Genomic DNA, 18,712 nt, shown 5'->3' with positions numbered 1-18,712 from the left:
AAGAGTTGGCGCAGGTTTTAGCGTTGACAGGTGATCTGTATGGTTAAAAGGATGATGAGAAAATATTGTATAGATGAAAGAGTATCTATTTGAAATAAAATAATTATTTGGAATAAATGTGTTACTCAGAGTTAATGCAAAAATTAATATTTGTACAGTAAAGTATTTGTGTAGCTAGGTTACATCTTTAGTCATTTGTGGCATAAATACCTTGCTCAAATGCAAAAAAAATGCCTTGATTTCATGTTTTCAATAATAATCATGGTCTAGTTTGTAATATCTTAATTTCCCTGCTTATCATTAAGATGTTTAACCTTTCATTTCTGAAGGAAATAAGTTGAATGTAATGGAGGTTGAACCATTGGATGAGCGTAAAAGAATTGTATTATTCTGTAATTTTGCTTTTAAGGGTAATTGGTCTAAGTTGTCAACAGAATTAAGCAGTTTGTAGATGGCCTGTGAAAATTTGGTCAAGGGTTTCTTTTGCTTTTCCGTTAGATTATGCATTTCTGTATTTTATTATGAGGAAAACAGATACTTGTTTAAAAATATACGAATCGGAAATACAAATAAGTAGACTACAAAAGTTTCCCTGTGTCATTTATCAAAGATAACCATTTTAAACAATGTGTTTTATGTCCTCTCAGACTTTTGTACTTTTGTATTCATATATTACATCTATTTGCATGTCCCCAGCTAAACTGTGTCTTGGTTCAGTGGTTTGGCTTACTTTTCTTTGTTTCTCTAGTTTCTAGCACTGTACCTGGCATCTAGTAGATGTTTAGTCAATGGGGAATGAATGGATGTGAACTTCCCTGTCACCTAATATTAAATAATGGTGCTTTGTGTATGCACATATGCTTCTTTCTCCTTTGGCTCTCATTGAATAGTTAAAAGGTATTGTTAAATTTTAGTAATATGGTAATTAATATGCCATGTGCATTGACTATGTTAAACTTGATTTCATAAATGAATATCAAGTGAAATAATTGTTTTATTTAAAAAGGGAATAAAATGAGTAGTATATCAAACCACTTTAAAATTACTCTTTGATGGCATGCATTTTAAGGTCAGGTTTAAGTTAAAAAGTAGAAACATTACAAATAACCATGCCATTTGTAACACAAAAGGCAATTGCCATTGGTCAGCTGAACTTTCTAAGAGATAAAGATGTATAAAGTATGAATTATAGCATCAACTGTAACTTGTTTGAAAGTTGATGACCCCTCACATGTTTGTTTGGTCTTTGATTCAAAAGAATCGCATTTATGGGCTTGTTTATAAATTCACTAAACATTTATTGAGCTTTTATTGTATTCTAGGCCCTGTCCTCAGTGCTTAGGATATTGAGAGGACTAAAATTCAGTCTCTACTTCTTAACTCAGGTTGTGAATCAGAATCACCTTGGGAGTTTTCTGAGCATATTCTTATTTTTGGCTTTGCCCATGGGGGTTCTTATTGAGTAGGTATGAGATAGGTCCTAGGGAAATGTGTTTTAAAAGTTCCACAAGTGATTCTGATGGGCAATCCTAGCTTGAAAACCACCATATGACGAACCTGTTCTGTATTGATACTAAGAGTAATGCCAAGAGATGATATGAAAAAGCATGTTTTTCTTCCTAACTCCCTCTGATGGGTGGTATATATCCTGAGAGTATCTGGTTTCATTTAATACATTTGGATTTCAGCTATAGTATTTGCAACTCTAATTTTAAACATACTAACTTGGTGTAATGAGTTCTGTGGATTTACCTACCTGCTTTGTAAATAGTAGTGTACATTTTGGTTTTTAAGCTTCAGAAGTGCCCCTAACAGTATTTCAGAATATATGATATGAGAATATGTGATAAGAGCATATGATTCTTGCTTTGTTATTCAGGCTGGTCTTGAACTCCTGGCCTCAAGTGATCACCCTGCCTCGGCTTCCCAAGGTGCTAGGATTACAGCATGAGCTGCTATACCTGGCCAAGGATACACAGTTTTAAAATATGACACTATAGGCTAGGTGGTGGCTCACACCTGTAATCCCAGCACTTTGGGCGGCCGAGGTGGGTGGATCACCTGAGGTCGGGAGTTCGAGACCAGCCTGTCCAACATGGTGAAACCCCATCTCTATTAAAAATACAAAAATCAGCCGGGTGTGGTGGCACGCGCCTGTAATCCCAGCTACTTTGGAGGCTGAGGCAGGAGAATCGGCTTGAACCCACGAGGCAGAGGTTGCAGTGAGCCGAGATCACGCCACTGTACTCCAGCCTGGGCGATAGAGCAAGACTCCATCTAAAAAAAAAAGAAGACACTATAGATGCTAAATTAAAGTATAGTTCTTCTTCCCCAGATAATCTGATAGTGGAGGAAGCAGTGCAGGAGCTGAACTCTTTCCTCGCACAGGAGAATATGAGGCTACAGGAATTGACAGATCTTCTTCAGGAAAAGCATCGCACCATGTCTCAGGAGGTACTTAACCAAAAAGGAGAGATGGCTGTGTCTAGTGGGCTGTGGCAGACATTGACTTACAATCCTGAGCACCTCAAAGATTACCTTACTCTAGAAGGCCTATCATATCATAGGGGATTTTGTAAAACACAACACAACTCCAAACCTCCAAATAATGAGTTACCCTAAATATAAAAGACTGTATAATGTTATTGAGGAATGGCATGGTAGAAATTCAGCAGGGAATGGGGAAGTAGAAACTACTATATTGATGATGTCCTAGGAATTTGAGGAATGTGAATTTTCAGTCTAAACTTGGGCGCAAATAATGCCATGATTAAACCATGCCAAGATTAGGACATTTATTTATTTACACAAAATGATCAAGATAAAGTGATGATAGGCCTTAAACGACTTTTTTGATACTTCTGATGATCATTTTGATTTAGTTCAAAATAGATTCTACTGGAATTTGCCCTACCTTAGTTTGGCCACTGAATTCTCATGCTAATTAGTAATTTAGTAGTTACCATTTACTTAGTGCCTAGAATTTAAGCACTTTATGAATGTTATCTCCAATGTCAAAACAACTCCCATTTTATTGCCAAAGAAACAAATTCAAAGAGGTTAGTGATTATTCTGAGGGCACATAGCTAGAAAGTGATTGAGCTGTGTTGTGACTGTAGGTCTGTTTGACTTCAAAGCTCTTGTTCTTCATATGCCTTTGTTTACTAAACTCCAGTGTTAAGGTCCATGCTGGGCTGGTTGCATGAATATCATCTGGGGAATTTATTAATTCATATGGATTATCCTGGATCTTCAAAGAGGTTAGAATGTAGTAGCCCTTATAAATAAACTAGAGTCTAGTAAGAAAATAGAATATTTTTGTCATGTTTTAAGACATTGACTAGGTGCTACCAAGATGGAGAGGTCTCCCTTTTCTAGCCCTTTGACAAATCTCAGATAGTATTACTAACCTGGAGGGCAGTTTGCTAAACTGTGATGTCCTTGTTGGCTCTCATGACTGGCTGTTGATGCTGCCTGTCAGCTGGGTTAATTGTCCACTGGGATACCTACAGGTTGCCTCTCCATCATGGTAGTCTCAGAATGGTTGGAATTTTTATATGTTGGCTGACTTCTTCCAGTGAGCATCCCAAGATCACCAGGTAGAACCTTCATGGCCTTTCTGATATAGCCTCAAAATTGTGTAATGCCATTTCCATTGGGTCTCTAAAGTTGACCCAGATTCAAGAGGAGGGAACAAAGATCCCACCTCTTGTTGGGAGGACTTTCAAAGGATTTTTGTGTCATGTTTTAAAACCTAGCACAAAGGGTATATATAGATTAATGTGAACATGTAATAGTTTAGTAGTTAAAATACTAAATAGTGTTAGCTGGTGTATAGCTCCTAAATAGAGTATCTGACTCTAGATTATAGTATAATCTATACTGTATTGTATCTGACTCTAGATTGCTCTGGGGTGAGCTTGAAAAAGTATGGAAGTTTTCCTTTTGTTCTGAATGGATTACCTTTTGTGGGAATGTGGAGAGAGAAGTTTGGGGGTAAAAATGGTTTTTTTGAAAAAAATATTTATCTAACAAAACAAAAGATACTATTTTTTATCTCTTAAAAATTACAAAATTTTTATGAGTTTGTGGTCCGTCCAGAGAAATGGTGCTTTTCAGAGGTAGAAAAATTATTGAATCTTAGGTGGTCTTTTCTTTGTGTGAGAGTTCTTATAGACTTTAGACTTAAAGTTTGCATGATTATGACTGACCCAGAATTGTTGGAGGAATCCATGATTTCATTTTTATAATCATGCATTGGGAAGAGGGTGAAGCATCTTCTATTTGCCTCCTTTCTATAATTACACATAAGCAAGGGTTAATATTGTGGAATTTGGTCTTTTTTTGCTATATGTTTCTGAATGTTTGTCTTTGGGATGTAGTTCTCCAAGTTGCAGAGTAAAGTAGAGACAGCTGAATCACGAGTGTCTGTCCTGGAGTCCATGATTGATGACCTGCAGTGGGATATTGACAAAATTCGAAAGAGGGAGCAGCGACTCAACCGACACTTAGCAGAAGTCCTAGAACGGGTCAGTGCTGTTTTATGGCTTGGAGACTAGAATCTTTTAAGGAGTGTTCTCAGGAAGACTCACCTTGGGGCATGTTACTTGAGGAAAAAACCTCATCCTTTGAATGTACATTGGTTATAGACTGAAATCTTAGAGTCTCTCACTAAAGAATCTTTGTCTTCTCTCTAGGTGAATTCCAAAGGTTATAAGGTGTATGGAGCGGGGAGCAGTCTGTATGGCGGCACAATCACTATCAATGCTCGGAAGGTAAAATCAGTGACTCAGGACATGTTTTGGACTGTATGTCAGCCTTCATGCTTAGGTACTTAGGATTGTGTTCACAAGTGACATCGTGGGGTTTTGCTGGAATAGCGAATCAGTGAAGATAGGAAGCTTAGAAATGATTTAAGAAGAATACTTATTTATTCTGTATTTTTCTGCTTCTCTCCAGTTTGAGGAAATGAATGCAGAGCTTGAGGAGAACAAAGAGTTGGCTCAGAACCGTCTCTGTGAACTGGAGAAACTTCGGCAAGACTTTGAGGAGGTCACTACACAAAATGAAAAGCTGAAGGTAGGAACGCATCCCTGAAGGGCAGTAAAATCAGACATTTTGCTGCTCAACTCACGTATATACATAGCTGTGAATCTGCGTATTCATGAGGGATAAGAAAAATGTAGACAAAATCCAACATCCTTTTATGATGAAACTCTTAACAAATTAGTTGTAAAGAAGTGTACCTCAACATAATAAAGGCCATATAAAACAAGCCCACAGCCAACATTATACCCAATGGCAAAAGGTTGAAAGCTTTTCCTTTAAGATCAGGAACAGGATAAAGATGCTCGCTCTCATTACTTTTGTCCTAGCCAGAGTAATTAGGCAAGGATAAGAAATAAAGGCCTCTTAATCAGAAAGGAAGAGGTAAAGTTGTTTCTGTTTAAAAATAACATGACTTTATATATAGAAAACCTTACAGGCTCCACGAAAAAACTGTTAGAACTATAAATGAATTCAGTAAAGTTGCAGGCTACAAAATCAACATACAAAAACAATTGTGTGTCTGTATACCAACAACAAACTATATAAAAAAGAAATTAAGAAAACAATCCCACTTACGATAGTATTAAAAAAAATTGTGAATAACCTTAACCAGCGAGATGAAAGAACTGTACACTGAATGGATAAAGAAATGTCGTGTGTGTATATTTGTGTGTGTGTGTGTGTGTGTGTGCAACAGCATGGATATACCTAGAGGACATTATGCTAACTGAAATAAACCAAGCACGGAAAGGCAAATACTGCATGATCTCACTTGTATGTGGGATCTAAAAAAGTGAAACTCTTGGAATCAGTGTAGAATGGTGGTTACCAGGGTTGGGGAAATCAGGAGTTGTTGGGGAAAAGGTACAAAGTTTTAGTTATTCAGGATGAATAAGTTCTGGTGGTGCGTAGCATGGTGACTATAATTAATACCGTATAAGAGTAGATCTTAAATGTTCTTGCCACACACAAAAAGATAATGTGAGGTGATGGATTTGTTGATTAGCTGGATTGTGGTAACGATTTCACAGTGTATATGTATAGCAAAACATCACATTGTATACCTTAAATATGTATAATTTTTATTTGTTGATTATACCTTAATAAAGCTGGGGGGAACAAAGAAAAAATAATTAAGTTTTGTTGATATATCTACTTCTTCACTTACATATTTACTTATTATATGTACCCTGCCTTGTCCTGAAAAGGATTTAAAGCAACGTGCAAAGATATGTAGACTAAATCAAGGTGCTCTAATATAGGAGTTGTTGAGAAAAATGAGAAGTAGGGTAAACTAGGGTGAGGATCCAAAATGCATTAAAGTGGGGCTTGCATACAAGATGTTTGCAGGGGGCATATATATACTGTGGAAGGGAGGCCATTCACATGTCAGTACTTGCCTAAGTGGTTCCATAGATTAGGCTCTGCAGTTTTTTGCTACCCAAACAGAGAAAGAAACAGGATTGTTGATCCTGTTGGTCTTCAAACCTGCCCAGAAGAATTTTCTTCTTAGGTTCTTAGGAGAATAAAAGAGATTCTGGAAGTCTTCCTCACTCCTCTTTCGATCATAGTCATCTCTATTTTATAATTTGTTTCTAGGTTAAATGATATGAATAAAGATGTTTGAACTGAAAAATAAAAAACAAAACAAAAACAGCCTAAGTTAAATCAGTTAAAAGTGTTTGATAGTTGCTTAGGAGAGGCATAACTACTTTTGATACCCTGTCAATATTTTTCTCTGTCACTGTTATTAAAGAGAACAAGTTAGTGACTGGGGTCCTCAACTATGTTTTTAAAATAAGCATCCTGACAAATTTTACTCTTCTGGTGGCTCATTTGACACAGAATATGAAACACATATCAAAACAATTCTAGGAGGAAAGAATACAGTATATCTAGGTACCATCTCCTAGTTAGTCTAATTTAATTTTGGGGTAGATTTTTCATAACTAGAACAATGGGTAGATAATAATCTTTATAAAATTGTCTGTCTTGTGTAGGACATCAGTGAGTTCAAAATTTTACTTCCTGTCTAGCCTCTGGGGCAATGCTAGATTCTGCTTCTGACCTTGCTTTGGGCCCTCCTAAGGTGGAATTGCGGAGTGCAGTGGAGCAAGTCGTTAAGGAAACTCCAGAATATCGCTGCATGCAGTCACAGTTCTCCGTCCTGTATAATGAGAGCCTACAGTTGAAAGCACACTTGGATGAAGCTCGGACCCTGCTTCATGGCACCAGGGGAACCCACCAGCACCAGGTTGAGCTTATTGAGGTAACAGCCTTGCCTTGTCTTTTGTATATAAGCTTTCCTGCCTCCTAAGTTTTACAATTTTACTCCCTCACATGCAATTAATCTCTCATTCAGCTGCCATTCATAGAGTGGCAGTAGGTCTTTGGTAGGTATTGGGCATATAAAGATGAGACAACAGAATTCCTGCCCTCACAGATCTTGTTGTCTGCAGTAGTGGGAGAATAGTATCCATTAGAATGCAATGTGGTACAATGGCAGCATAGCCAAAAGATGTGATACATGAAAACAGAGTGTCTAATTTGACTATGGAAGTTTCCTGATTCTACTCGAAAAAGTAAGGTTTGAATATTAAGGATAAATACAAGTTTATTGGTAGTTGAAAGTAGGAGAAGAGGAATTCCCAGCATGAGAACAGCATATATAAAGTTATGAGAGAGAATGAGAAATAGTTTAATATGGCTAGAGCTTACATGTATGGGAGGAAATAGTGGGTAGAAGCTGCAAAATTACTTACATAAACAAAAAGCATATAATGGCACCAGTAGATGATTTTTTTAAAAGATAGAAGCTTTTATTCATATATTCATTTCTGTATCTTCCATAGTTTTTAAGGTAATGGTTATAATAGTTGGTCTTTTAATATATGCCTGACAAATGAATTGAATACTATTTTACATATGTTTATATACTGTTTTATAGTTTAGTTCTCCAACTAAATTCTAATGTTCTCAGAATAGGGGGCCATTTTCTTTATTTTTTCCGTATCCTGTCAGTTTCCAAATTAGTCTTTTGTAGCTATCTGGTTTCATTACTTTTAGATTGAACTGGAAATTTTCAGAGTAATCCATTATTGATATATATTTTTCTCTTTTTAGATTCTTATAGATCAAATTTAGGAGATAGAATAATAGATTATGATGATATTTCTACATTTTAATAAGATTTTTTTTATTGGTTCCTTTATCTGTATGTAGCGAGATGAGGTTAGTCTTCATAAGAAGCTGAGGACTGAAGTAATTCAGCTAGAAGATACATTGGCCCAGGTCCGCAAGGAGTATGAAATGCTGAGGATAGAATTTGAGCAGACCCTTGCTGCCAATGAACAAGCAGGTATAATGATTCTCACTCCATGCAGTATTTTGCTGTAAATACCTTCCTTGAAAGATACAACACAGACCCCAGGGTTTGTTAATGCTGACTTCAACTCAGAAGTCCTAAGTACCGTAAATCCTGTAATTCATTTTGGTTCACAGCCTGGGTGTTTGTTTTTTAACTCAAGTTGACCAGTTTTGTTTTCATCTTCTGAGAACGAGTCTTGTCTTTGGTAATTCTCCCTTTTTCTCAGTGCCTCCTGATGTGTTCTGCTTTTTCTGTCCTTGTGCCTTTGCCCTTACCATGGTTCCTCATAACCTTGTTGTTGCTGTATTTAAGGCCCTATAAACCGGGAGATGCGCCACCTCATCAGTAGCCTCCAGAATCACAATCACCAGCTGAAAGGGGAGGTCCTGAGATATAAGCGGAAATTGAGAGAAGCCCAGTCTGACCTGAACAAGGTAACCAGAAGGAATAGAATAAATATCATTTGCTGTTAATGCCGTAAAGCTGTTTTTGAATGAGGTGGGCAATGTGGTTATCATAAGAGATGTGCATCTTTCTTTTCTTTATTCTCCCAGACACGTCTGCGTAGTGGTAGTGCCCTCCTCCAGTCCCAGTCTAGTACTGAGGACCCTAAGGATGAGCCTGCAGAGCTAAAACCAGATTCTGAGGACTTATCTTCCCAGTCCTTAGCTTCAAAGGCATCTCAGGAGGATGCCAATGAAATCAAGTCTAAACGGGATGAAGAAGAGCGAGAACGAGAAAGGAGGGAGAAGGAGAGGGAACGAGAAAGAGAACGGGAGAAGGAGAAGGAGAGAGAACGAGAGAAGCAGAAGCTAAAAGAGTCAGAAAAATCTGAGAGAGATTCTGCTAAGGATAAAGAGAAAGGCAAACATGATGATGGAAGGAAAAAGGAAGCAGAAATTATCAAACAATTGAAGATTGAACTCAAGTAAGAGCCATATTTAGACTAACAGTTTCTGACTGAAAAGCTAAGATTAAGACATAATGCATGAAATGTTTGGTTCTGATCGTTGTAGTGTTTTAGATTGTACAATTAATTTGGTTTCAAGTCTTGTTCAAGTGCACAGCCAAAATGGCCTGCATGGCTATTTAGTATTTTGGTTCAGTGATCGAGTACCAGTAAACCGATGATTGTAGCCTTATTTTTCATGAATCCAAATTAAGGAAAAGGATGTTATGACTGAGGTAACGCTTCTGAGAATTATTGGAAATTAACTACTGCTCTTCACTGGATTTGAGCAGATAGCTGGCGTTAATTGTAATTTAAATGATAATAAGTGGAGTATTTATATATCACTGTAACTTGAACAATATCTGATCTATTTGCCTGAGAGTTAACTGGTTTGTGAATATGTCATATCTTTCTTAGGAGATTTACTCCTATAGACATTGACACACTAAGATAGACCTTTAACTCGGTGAATTTATCTGTCATAACCTTATGCATTGGCCCTTCTCCTGTAAAACCAATAACTTCTCTGGCAGAACGGCTTACTTCTTGCTCCTTATTTTCTAGGGTTGACCCTTTGTTGATATTTGGATTTGAGGGACCACTGTGCTCAAAATGCTGAACTTTTTTGGTATATAAAAGTTTAGTTAAGAGGTTTAGTAATTTAATAAGAGGTGAAGTTTTAGTCTTTAGCTGATGGTTAATCATTCAGCTGTCAAATCTAGGATTAACAGTATATCTCAAACTTTCAAATTTTTCCCTTTTTTTCCCCCTCTTGAACTCTTTAAGGAAATTTTTTTTTTTTTTTTCTGGTATGGTATCAGAATCATCTGAGTGACTTGTTTAAATCACTTATTTAAATTTTTGGACTCCATCCCCAGACCTACTGAATCTCAGTTACTCAGGGTTGGGGGCCACAGAAATTTGCCTATATAACAAGTACACAAATGTCTGTTTTATAACTTTGTTAGAGGACTTTGTCAGAAGGGAGAAATGATTCATTTTTATACAGCTTACCTTTCTGTACTTTCTAAGCATATCCAAAAGTCTTTTGATAGTCTGTGTAAAATTTTATCTTTTAGGTGTGATATGAAATGTAAAATGAAACTGTTTAAAAATGTTTTGCTCAATCAAAATTCCCTTGCTGTGATGACTTTTATTTTCTTATTACATTGTTCCCCTCCCTCTATTACACCTGTCATAGGAAGGCACAGGAGAGCCAAAAGGAGATGAAACTATTGCTGGATATGTACCGCTCTGCCCCAAAGGAACAGAGAGACAAAGTTCAGCTGATGGCAGCTGAGAAGAAGTCTAAGGCAGAGGTATTCTAGTCTGCTATTACCTGTCTTTCTGGTTAAAATCTTCATTTGTGGGATTTTCCTTCATACTTGCCAAGGATATAATTTCTTTCTTTATCTTTAAAATTAGTGTTTAAGTGCAACATTTTCTGCCTTTTCAAAGACCATATGAAGTAGAGATTTTAAAACTCTCCATAGGATGGTAAAATATATCTGAATTACTGGGGTTATGAGTAGGCTTTCCAAAGTATTTATTCCTTGTTTTTCCTATGTAATTCATTGCTACAGGGATAATCTTTTTCATTACTTTTGGGAGGAATGTCTTACGCTCTTAAAATTTTGAGGCCTAAAAAAAGGATGAGAACCACTATTTTAAAGAAAGGTACCTGTGCACTTCTCCAAAATGTTGCTTATAGAAGCATGTCATAGTAGAATGGAGTGATGTTAAAACAAATGGTGTTATGTGATGTTTTAGTATATTATGTTTCTTGTTCTATAATTCTGTAAAGACTCTTTGGGTATTATGGACCCTCTATCTTTGTACAGTATTAATTGATTTTTGAAAATGTATTATAACTTTTTATTTTTGTGCAATTCCTTTCCTCCTATAGTTGGAAGATCTAAGGCAAAGACTCAAGGATCTGGAAGATAAAGAGAAGAAAGAGAACAAAAAAATGGCTGATGAGGATGCCTTGAGGAAGATCCGGGCAGTGGAGGAGCAGATAGAATACCTACAGAAGAAGCTAGCCATGGCCAAGCAGGTGGACACACTTTCTTTATTTAATTGACTTTTTGAGTAAATGTTACTTGACAATAAGTTATTGCCTGTGAAATTTGCTTTTTCATTTTGGTCTTTTTTTGATTGTTAATATGTATTTTTCCTTTTTGTGTGTATGTTTTAATTCTTACCTTCAAGTCTTTAATCTTTGTTATTTTGTTTTGTGTATTTGTGAGGCAAGAAATTTACTTTTATTTAAATGGACATTTATTGAAGAGCTAGTCTTTCTCTGCTGTTGTTCAGACATTTATTGAAGATCTAGTCTTTCTTTGCTGACCTGGAATTAAGGGTTATAGTGAATATAAAATGAAAAATAAGGTGTAAGATTTTATATACATTATGATTACAAATATATGAAACTAAGAAAACTATGCTTATAAATATATATTATTATATATTTCTATGTAGTACATATACTACATAGAAAAACTATGCATATAAATATGTGATTTATATGTAATAAGGATATAATATATTAACCAATATAATAACATATTGATTAAGCAGTATGTTAACTATGGCTATTTTGGGGTCATAGAACTATAGAGGTTGTTCTCCTCCTCATAATGAATATGTATTTATTTTTAAATGCCAGTGAATTTTTATTAACATTCAATAATAAAGATACTGAAAATGCTTGGAAAAACCATATATGTATTCTGTGTTAGTACACCTTCATAGTTTTTAAGAAATAGCAAAGTAACAGATGGAGTAGGTTTAATGGTAAGTTGATCATGAAGTGCCTTGAAAAGAACTTCATTAGATCCTATACACATTCCTTTTGTTAAAAAGTGTAATTTTTGGCTGGGCGTGGTGGCTCATGCCTGTAATCCCAGCACTTTGGGAGACTGAGATGGGTGGATCACCTGAAGTTGGGAGTTAAAGACCAGCCTGACCAACATGGAGAAACCCCATCTGTACTGAAAAAAAAAACAAAAAAAGACAAAAAAAAACAAAATTAGCTGGGCTTGGTGGCGCATGCCTGTAATCCCAGCTACTTGGGAGGCTGAGGCAGGAGAATTGCTGGAACCCAGGAGCGGAGATTGCAGTGAGCCGAGATCGCGCCATTGCACTCCGGCCTGGGCAACAAGAGCAAAATTCCATCTCAAAAAAAAAAAAAAAAAAAAAAAAAAGTGTAATTTTGACTTTTCTTAAATCTGGTAATTGCCGCTTTTTCTTTTCTTCCCTCTCTCTTAAGGTAATTATCAGGAAATTGTACTATTATAGGTTCTAGAACAAGTAAAAAGAGACCTATGTTCTTGTATAGGATGACTCACTATCTTAAAAATGTTCAGTCTTGGCCGGGCGCGGTGGCTCACGCTTGTAATCCCAGCACTTTGGGAGGCCGAGGCGGGCGGATCACGAGGTCAGGAGATCGAGACCAGGTGAAACCCCGTCTCTACTAAAAATACAAAAAATTAGCCGGGCGTGGTGGCGGGCGCCTGTAGTCCCAGCTACTCGGAGAGGCTGAGGCAGGAGAATGGCGTGAACCCGGGAGGCGGAGCTTGCAGTGAGCCGAGATTGCGCCACTGCACTCCAGCCTGGGCGACAGAGCGAGACTCCGTCTCAAAAAAAAAAAAAAAAAAAATGTTCAGTCTTTCTAAGTTTATGTATTAATGTAATGTGATCTCATAAAAGTGCTTTTTTTAAGTTTTGCTTTTGTTTATTTTGGTACTAGACGAACTGGTTTTAAAGTACATGTGGATAAGTAAACAAGAGTAACAAGAGAAATTGAAAAAGAACAGCCCTGGGGTCTCTTCCATATGTTAAAACATAAAGTTTCTGTAGGTAAAATAGCTTGGGACTATTAGACAGGCTATTAGAACTGAATAGAAACTTGAGAAATAGATGAAAGTACACATTATATTTATTATATGCTAAATACATAGTTTTAAATCAGTGAGGAAAAGAAAAACTGACATGTGATGGGACAAAAGTAAAAAAAAAAAAATTAGAAAAAAGTTACATGCATACTTGAATACACTAGGATGATTTCCAAATGGATCATAGATAATGATATTTTTAAAAATGCATCCATCAAAAAGCTAGAAGAAAATCATTAAATTCCTTTATAATTTGGAGTGGAGACCTTTCTATGAATAAAAGACTAGAAAACATGAACAAAAAATTGATAATTTTGAATTATTTTTTAAAATGATGCAAAACTTCTACATTGCAAAAAACAGCAAAGCCAAAAGATTAAATGACAAAAAGTAAAAAATATTTTTAACTCTTGTTACAAGGAAGGCTTATGTGATACAAAAAAAACCTCTCCAAAATAGGGAAAAAAACTCAAGAATCCAATGGAAGAATAGGCAAAAGAAATGAATAGGTTACAGAAAGAATACAAGTGGTCTTAACCATGTGAAAAGATGCTCAGTCTTACTTAAAATGAAATAGATATAAAGTAAAGCTATTATTAGATACCAGTCTTCACCTATCAGATTGTTACGAGGCTTTAGATGTTTGCAACTGCTGGAAATCCTGTAGATTCAGTATTTTAATTGTCGAAAAGCGTGAGAAAATGTGAGAGGTTATAATGGAAGTACTCTTAACCAATTGCTGCTTGATCCGTTTGTCTAGATTAAGGTAAATACAATTATTGTGTGCTTTAACTGACGTTGAGTACAGATCAACTAGTAAGTATCAGACCAACAATTGGTGCCAGTGACTTCAGATAATAGAGCTTCTGTATGCCTAGTGACAAAACACAGCTTCCTAAAACTCTGTCACTAAATTAATTTATATCTAAATGAACAGTGGGAAAGTTTAGTTTCCTGTGCTCATCCGTTGAAGTTGGAAGATTCTTCTAAAATGAACTCTCTTCCTCCGTCCTTTAGGAAGAAGAAGCACTCCTCTCTGAGATGGATGTCACAGGCCAGGCATTTGAAGACATGCAGGAGCAAAATATCCGTTTGATGCAGCAATTGCGGGAGAAGGATGATGCAAATTTCAAGCTCATGTCAGAGCGTATCAAGTCCAATCAGATCCATAAGTTGCTTAAAGAAGAGAAGGAGGAGCTGGCAGACCAGGTGTTGACTCTGAAGACTCAGGTAATTAGGATGAGTAGAGCTTTCTGTTCTGTTGAAATAGGGTGCTTTCTACATGATGATATAAGTAAAAGAATGATTATTGTGGCACATTTTTGTGATTGGAAAAAAATTTGAAAACTAAATGTTCATCATTAGGGTATTGGTAAATAAATTATACATCTCTACTGTTATTCCTACAAAAGAGTATAGTATAGCTGTCAAATATGGATCTGCTAATATGGAAACATGTCTGAAATAAAATCAAGTGACTTGTTTTGTAATCCTTTTTGCGTTAAAGTGTATGTTTACTTATGTTCCTGTGCTGTATATTTTAAAAATTTCTGGAAGGCTGCATGAGAAACTGTTAGAATTGTTACCTCTGGATATTGGGATGAGTTGTGGGTGAGGTTAGGAGGTATGGGTGATTTTACTTTTTTTTTTTTTTTTAATTTCCGTAGGTTTTGGGGAACAGGTGGTGTTTGGTTACATGAATAAGTTCTTTAGTGGTGATACCAAGATTTTGGTGCACCCATAACCCAAGCAGTGTACATTGTACCCAGTGTGTAGTCTTTTGTCCCTTGCCTCCCTCCGCCAAGTCACCAAAGTTTATTGTATCATTCTTATGCCTTTGCATCCTCACAGCTTAGCTCCTACTTATGAGTGAGGACATACAATGTTTGGTTTTCCATTCCTGAGTTACTTCACTTAGAATGTTGGTCTCCAATTCCATCCAGATTGCTGCGAATGCCATTATTTTGTTCTTTTTTATGGCTGAGTAGTATTCCATGGTATGACTTTTCCTCTGGGTAGATACCTGGAAGTGGGATTGCTGAATCAAGTGGTAGGTCTACTTTTAGTTCATTAAGTACTCTCCATACTGTTTTCCATAGTGGTTGTACTAGTTTACATTCTCACCAACAGTGTAAAAGTGTTCCCTTTTCATCACATCCATGCCAACACTTATTATTTTTTGATTTTTTGATTATGGCCATTCCTGCAAAGTGAGGTGGTATTGCATTGAGGTTTTGATTTACATTTCTCTGATAATTAATGATGTTGAGCATTTTTCTTATGTTTGTTGGCCATTTGTATGTCTTCTTTTGAGAATTGTATACTCATGTCCTTAGCCCACTTTTTGGTGGGATTGTTTGTTTTGTTCTTGCTGATTTGTTTGAGTTCTTTGTAGATTCTGGATATTAGTCCTTTGTTGGATGTATAGATTTTTTTCTCCCACTCTATGGGTTGCCTGTTTACTCTGCTGATTATTTCTTTTGCTGTGCAGAAGCTTTTTCGTTTAATTAAGTTTCATCTATTTATCATTTCTTTTGTTGCATTTGCTTTTGGGTTCTTGGTCATGAAGTCTTTGCCTAAGCCATTGTCTAGAAGGATTTTTCCATTGTTGCCTTCTAGAATTTTTATGGTTTCAGGTCTTAGATTTAAGTCTTTGATCCATCTTGAGTTGATTTTTGTATAGGGTGAGAGATGAGGATCTAGTTCCATTCTTCTACATGTGGCTTGCCAATTATCCTACCACCATTTGTTGAATAGGGTGTCCCTTCCCACTTTATGTTTTTGTTCAGTTTGTCAAAGATCAGTTGACTATACGTATTTGGCTTTATTTCTGGGTTCTCTATTCTGTTTCATTGGTTTACATGCCTATTTTTATGCCAGTACCATGCTGTTTTTGTGACTATGGCTTTATAGTATAGTTTGAAGTCAGATAATGTGATGCCTCCAGATTTGTTCATTTTGCTTAGTCTTGCTTTGGCTACATGTGCTCTTTTTTGGTTCCATATGCATTTTAGGATTGTTTTTCTAGTTCCGTGAAGAATGATGTTGGTATTTTGATGGGAATTGCATTTAATTTGTAGATTGCTTTTGGCACTATGGTCATTTTCACAATATTGATTCTACCCATCCATGAGCATGGGATATGTTTCCATTTGTTTGTGTCATCTATGATTTCTTTTAGCAGTGTTTTGTAATTTTTCTTGTCGAGGTCTTTCACGTTCTTGGTTAAGTATATTCCTAAATATTTTATTTTATTTTTTTGCAGCTATTGTTAAAGGCGTTGAGTTCTTGACATGATTCTCAGTTTGGTTGCTGTTGGTGTATAGCAGAGCTCTGATTTGTGTACATTAATTTTGTATGCTGAAGCTTTGCTGAATTCATTTACCAGTTCTAGCAGCTTTTTGGATGAGTCTTTAGGGTTTTCTAGGTATATGATAATGTGATCAGCAAACAGTGACAGTTTGACTTCCTCATTACCAATTTGGATGCCTTTTATTTCTTTCTCTTGTCTGATTGCTCTGGCTAGGACTTCCAGTACCATATTGAATGGAAGTGGTGAGAGTGGCATCTGTGTCTTGTTCCAGTTCTCAGGGGGAATGCTTTCAACTTTTCCTTGTTCAGTATAATGTTGGCTGTGGGATTGTCATAGATGGCTTTTATTACCTTAAGTATGTCCCTTCTGTGCTGATTTTGCTGAGAGTTTTAATCATAAAAGGATGCTGGATTTTGTCAAATGCTTTTTCTGCATCTATTGAGGTGATCATGTGATTATGTTTAATTCTGTTTATGTGGTGTCTCACATTTATTGACTTGCGGATGTCAAACCACCCCTGCATCCCTGGTATGAGACCCACTTGATCATGGTGGACTATCTTTTTGATATGCTTTTTGAAGGCAGCGTGAGAAACTATTAGAATGGTTACCTCCACTTATTGGGATGAGTTGTGGGTGAGATTAGGAGGTGGGTGTTTGTGATTTTACTTTTTGCACTTTAATTTTGTTTGATTCTACTTTGTGCATTAATTTCAAAAAACACTCTTTTAGAATGTCTAGCCATTCTGAAGGAAGTACTGTTGGGCTTTTGTTTGAGTTCTAATTTATACGTTATAGGATGAATTGTCAGGTTTTAAGCATTAGCATGATATTCTCTATTTTTGGCAATTTGGAAAAGAATCTTTTCAGTCATTTTTCAGACTCCTAGTGAATCTTTCAGAGTATTTTATATTAAAAGTAAAGCTTTCAGTTATCATAGTCTTGATGTATTTTGAAGGGTTCATGGGCAAAATCAGTAATAGTTTGAGATTTCTAACATATTGTATTTTGTGGGCTTATAGATTAACAGAATAGTTTTTTTTTTTTTTTTGTCTTTTCATTTGTGTTAAAATCTGATTTTCTGTTCAAAGGTTGATGCCCAGCTACAGGTAGTAAGGAAACTGGAAGAGAAGGAGCATCTGTTACAGAGCAACATTGGCACAGGGGAGAAAGAGCTGGGTCTTAGGACCCAAGCCTTAGAGATGAATAAACGCAAGGTATGATTGATTAATCTAATGATGGTTAGTCTCAGCGGAACAAATAAGTATAACACTGTTGAGATTATAAGTTCACTTTATTCCTTCAACTTGGGCTAACATTTTGTCTCACTGGGAATAAGAGGTGATACAATGATGTTACTTATTTGCACATCCTACATAGGCAATGGAGGCAGCCCAGCTTGCAGATGACCTCAAAGCACAACTGGAGTTGGCTCAGAAGAAGCTACATGATTTTCAGGATGAGATCGTGGAGAACAGTGTTACCAAAGAAAAGGACATGTTCAATTTCAAACGAGCTCAGGTAAAAGCAGTTGTCTTTTCTTGTCACCTTTAGGTGTTTTCTGAGGTCGGAAGTGACCCATATCATGAAAGAATCATTAGTCCAATGTATGTCATTTCCTACTAGACTTGAGGGAGTTTGTTCAGGGAAGAGAGTAAGTCTGTTTTCTTCACTGCCATATCCTCACACCCTTTTATGGTGCCTCGCACCTAGTAGGCACAAAATAAATATTTGTTAAATTAATGAATTGGTAAATTGTTAAAGAAGTAGCAGCATAGCAGCAGTAGAGGATTTTCAAGTTCTCCTATAATGTCTCTATTTTTGTCATGCTAGCTGTTTCTCATGATGTCTTTCTGTCCTTATCTGTAAGTCTCTGAATTATTTTAAACCATTCTACCTTCGGCTTAAAACTAATTACTATAAAACAAAATAGACTATCCTCTAAACTTTTAGATGTGTTTTCACAGGACTGAATTGGTAATAGTTAGATGCAGTTCTAATTTGGGGATATGATTATGGTTGTCTGTTCTGAATCCTGCCATTTGTAGTTCTATACATTTCTACAAGATAATTGGACATAAAAGGACAGAAAGTCCTCTCTTTTCACAACAGAAAACTCAAGTCTATTATTTTTCT

At 36.2% G+C, this 18,712-nt stretch overlaps 1 protein-coding gene across 3 annotated transcripts in view; it reads left to right on the top strand.

Annotated features, from left to right (window-relative positions):
• Positions 1 to 18,712, top strand: part of RNF20 (ring finger protein 20) — a 28,402-nt gene that overhangs the window by 8,198 nt on the left and 1,492 nt on the right. For all 3 annotated transcript variants that reach the window (XM_055271639.2, XM_063636872.1, XM_055271638.2), the window contains 13 exons: positions 2,336 to 2,454; positions 4,383 to 4,529; positions 4,698 to 4,775; positions 4,960 to 5,079; positions 7,139 to 7,318; positions 8,272 to 8,407; positions 8,729 to 8,850; positions 8,971 to 9,344; positions 10,570 to 10,687; positions 11,275 to 11,424; positions 14,282 to 14,494; positions 17,668 to 17,793; positions 17,957 to 18,097. In XM_055271639.2, the coding sequence (XP_055127614.1) occupies positions 2,336 to 2,454; positions 4,383 to 4,529; positions 4,698 to 4,775; positions 4,960 to 5,079; positions 7,139 to 7,318; positions 8,272 to 8,407; positions 8,729 to 8,850; positions 8,971 to 9,344; positions 10,570 to 10,687; positions 11,275 to 11,424; positions 14,282 to 14,494; positions 17,668 to 17,793; positions 17,957 to 18,097 (2,024 nt within the window). The remainder of the gene's footprint in view (positions 1 to 2,335; positions 2,455 to 4,382; positions 4,530 to 4,697; positions 4,776 to 4,959; positions 5,080 to 7,138; positions 7,319 to 8,271; positions 8,408 to 8,728; positions 8,851 to 8,970; positions 9,345 to 10,569; positions 10,688 to 11,274; positions 11,425 to 14,281; positions 14,495 to 17,667; positions 17,794 to 17,956; positions 18,098 to 18,712) is intronic.

Source organism: Symphalangus syndactylus, chromosome 3 (assembly GCF_028878055.3).
Source record: "Symphalangus syndactylus isolate Jambi chromosome 3, NHGRI_mSymSyn1-v2.1_pri, whole genome shotgun sequence".
Taxonomy (NCBI): Eukaryota; Metazoa; Chordata; class Mammalia; order Primates; family Hylobatidae; genus Symphalangus; species Symphalangus syndactylus.
The sequence above is the reverse complement of the archived record's forward strand: the minus strand, read 5'-3'. Positions and strand labels throughout refer to the sequence as shown.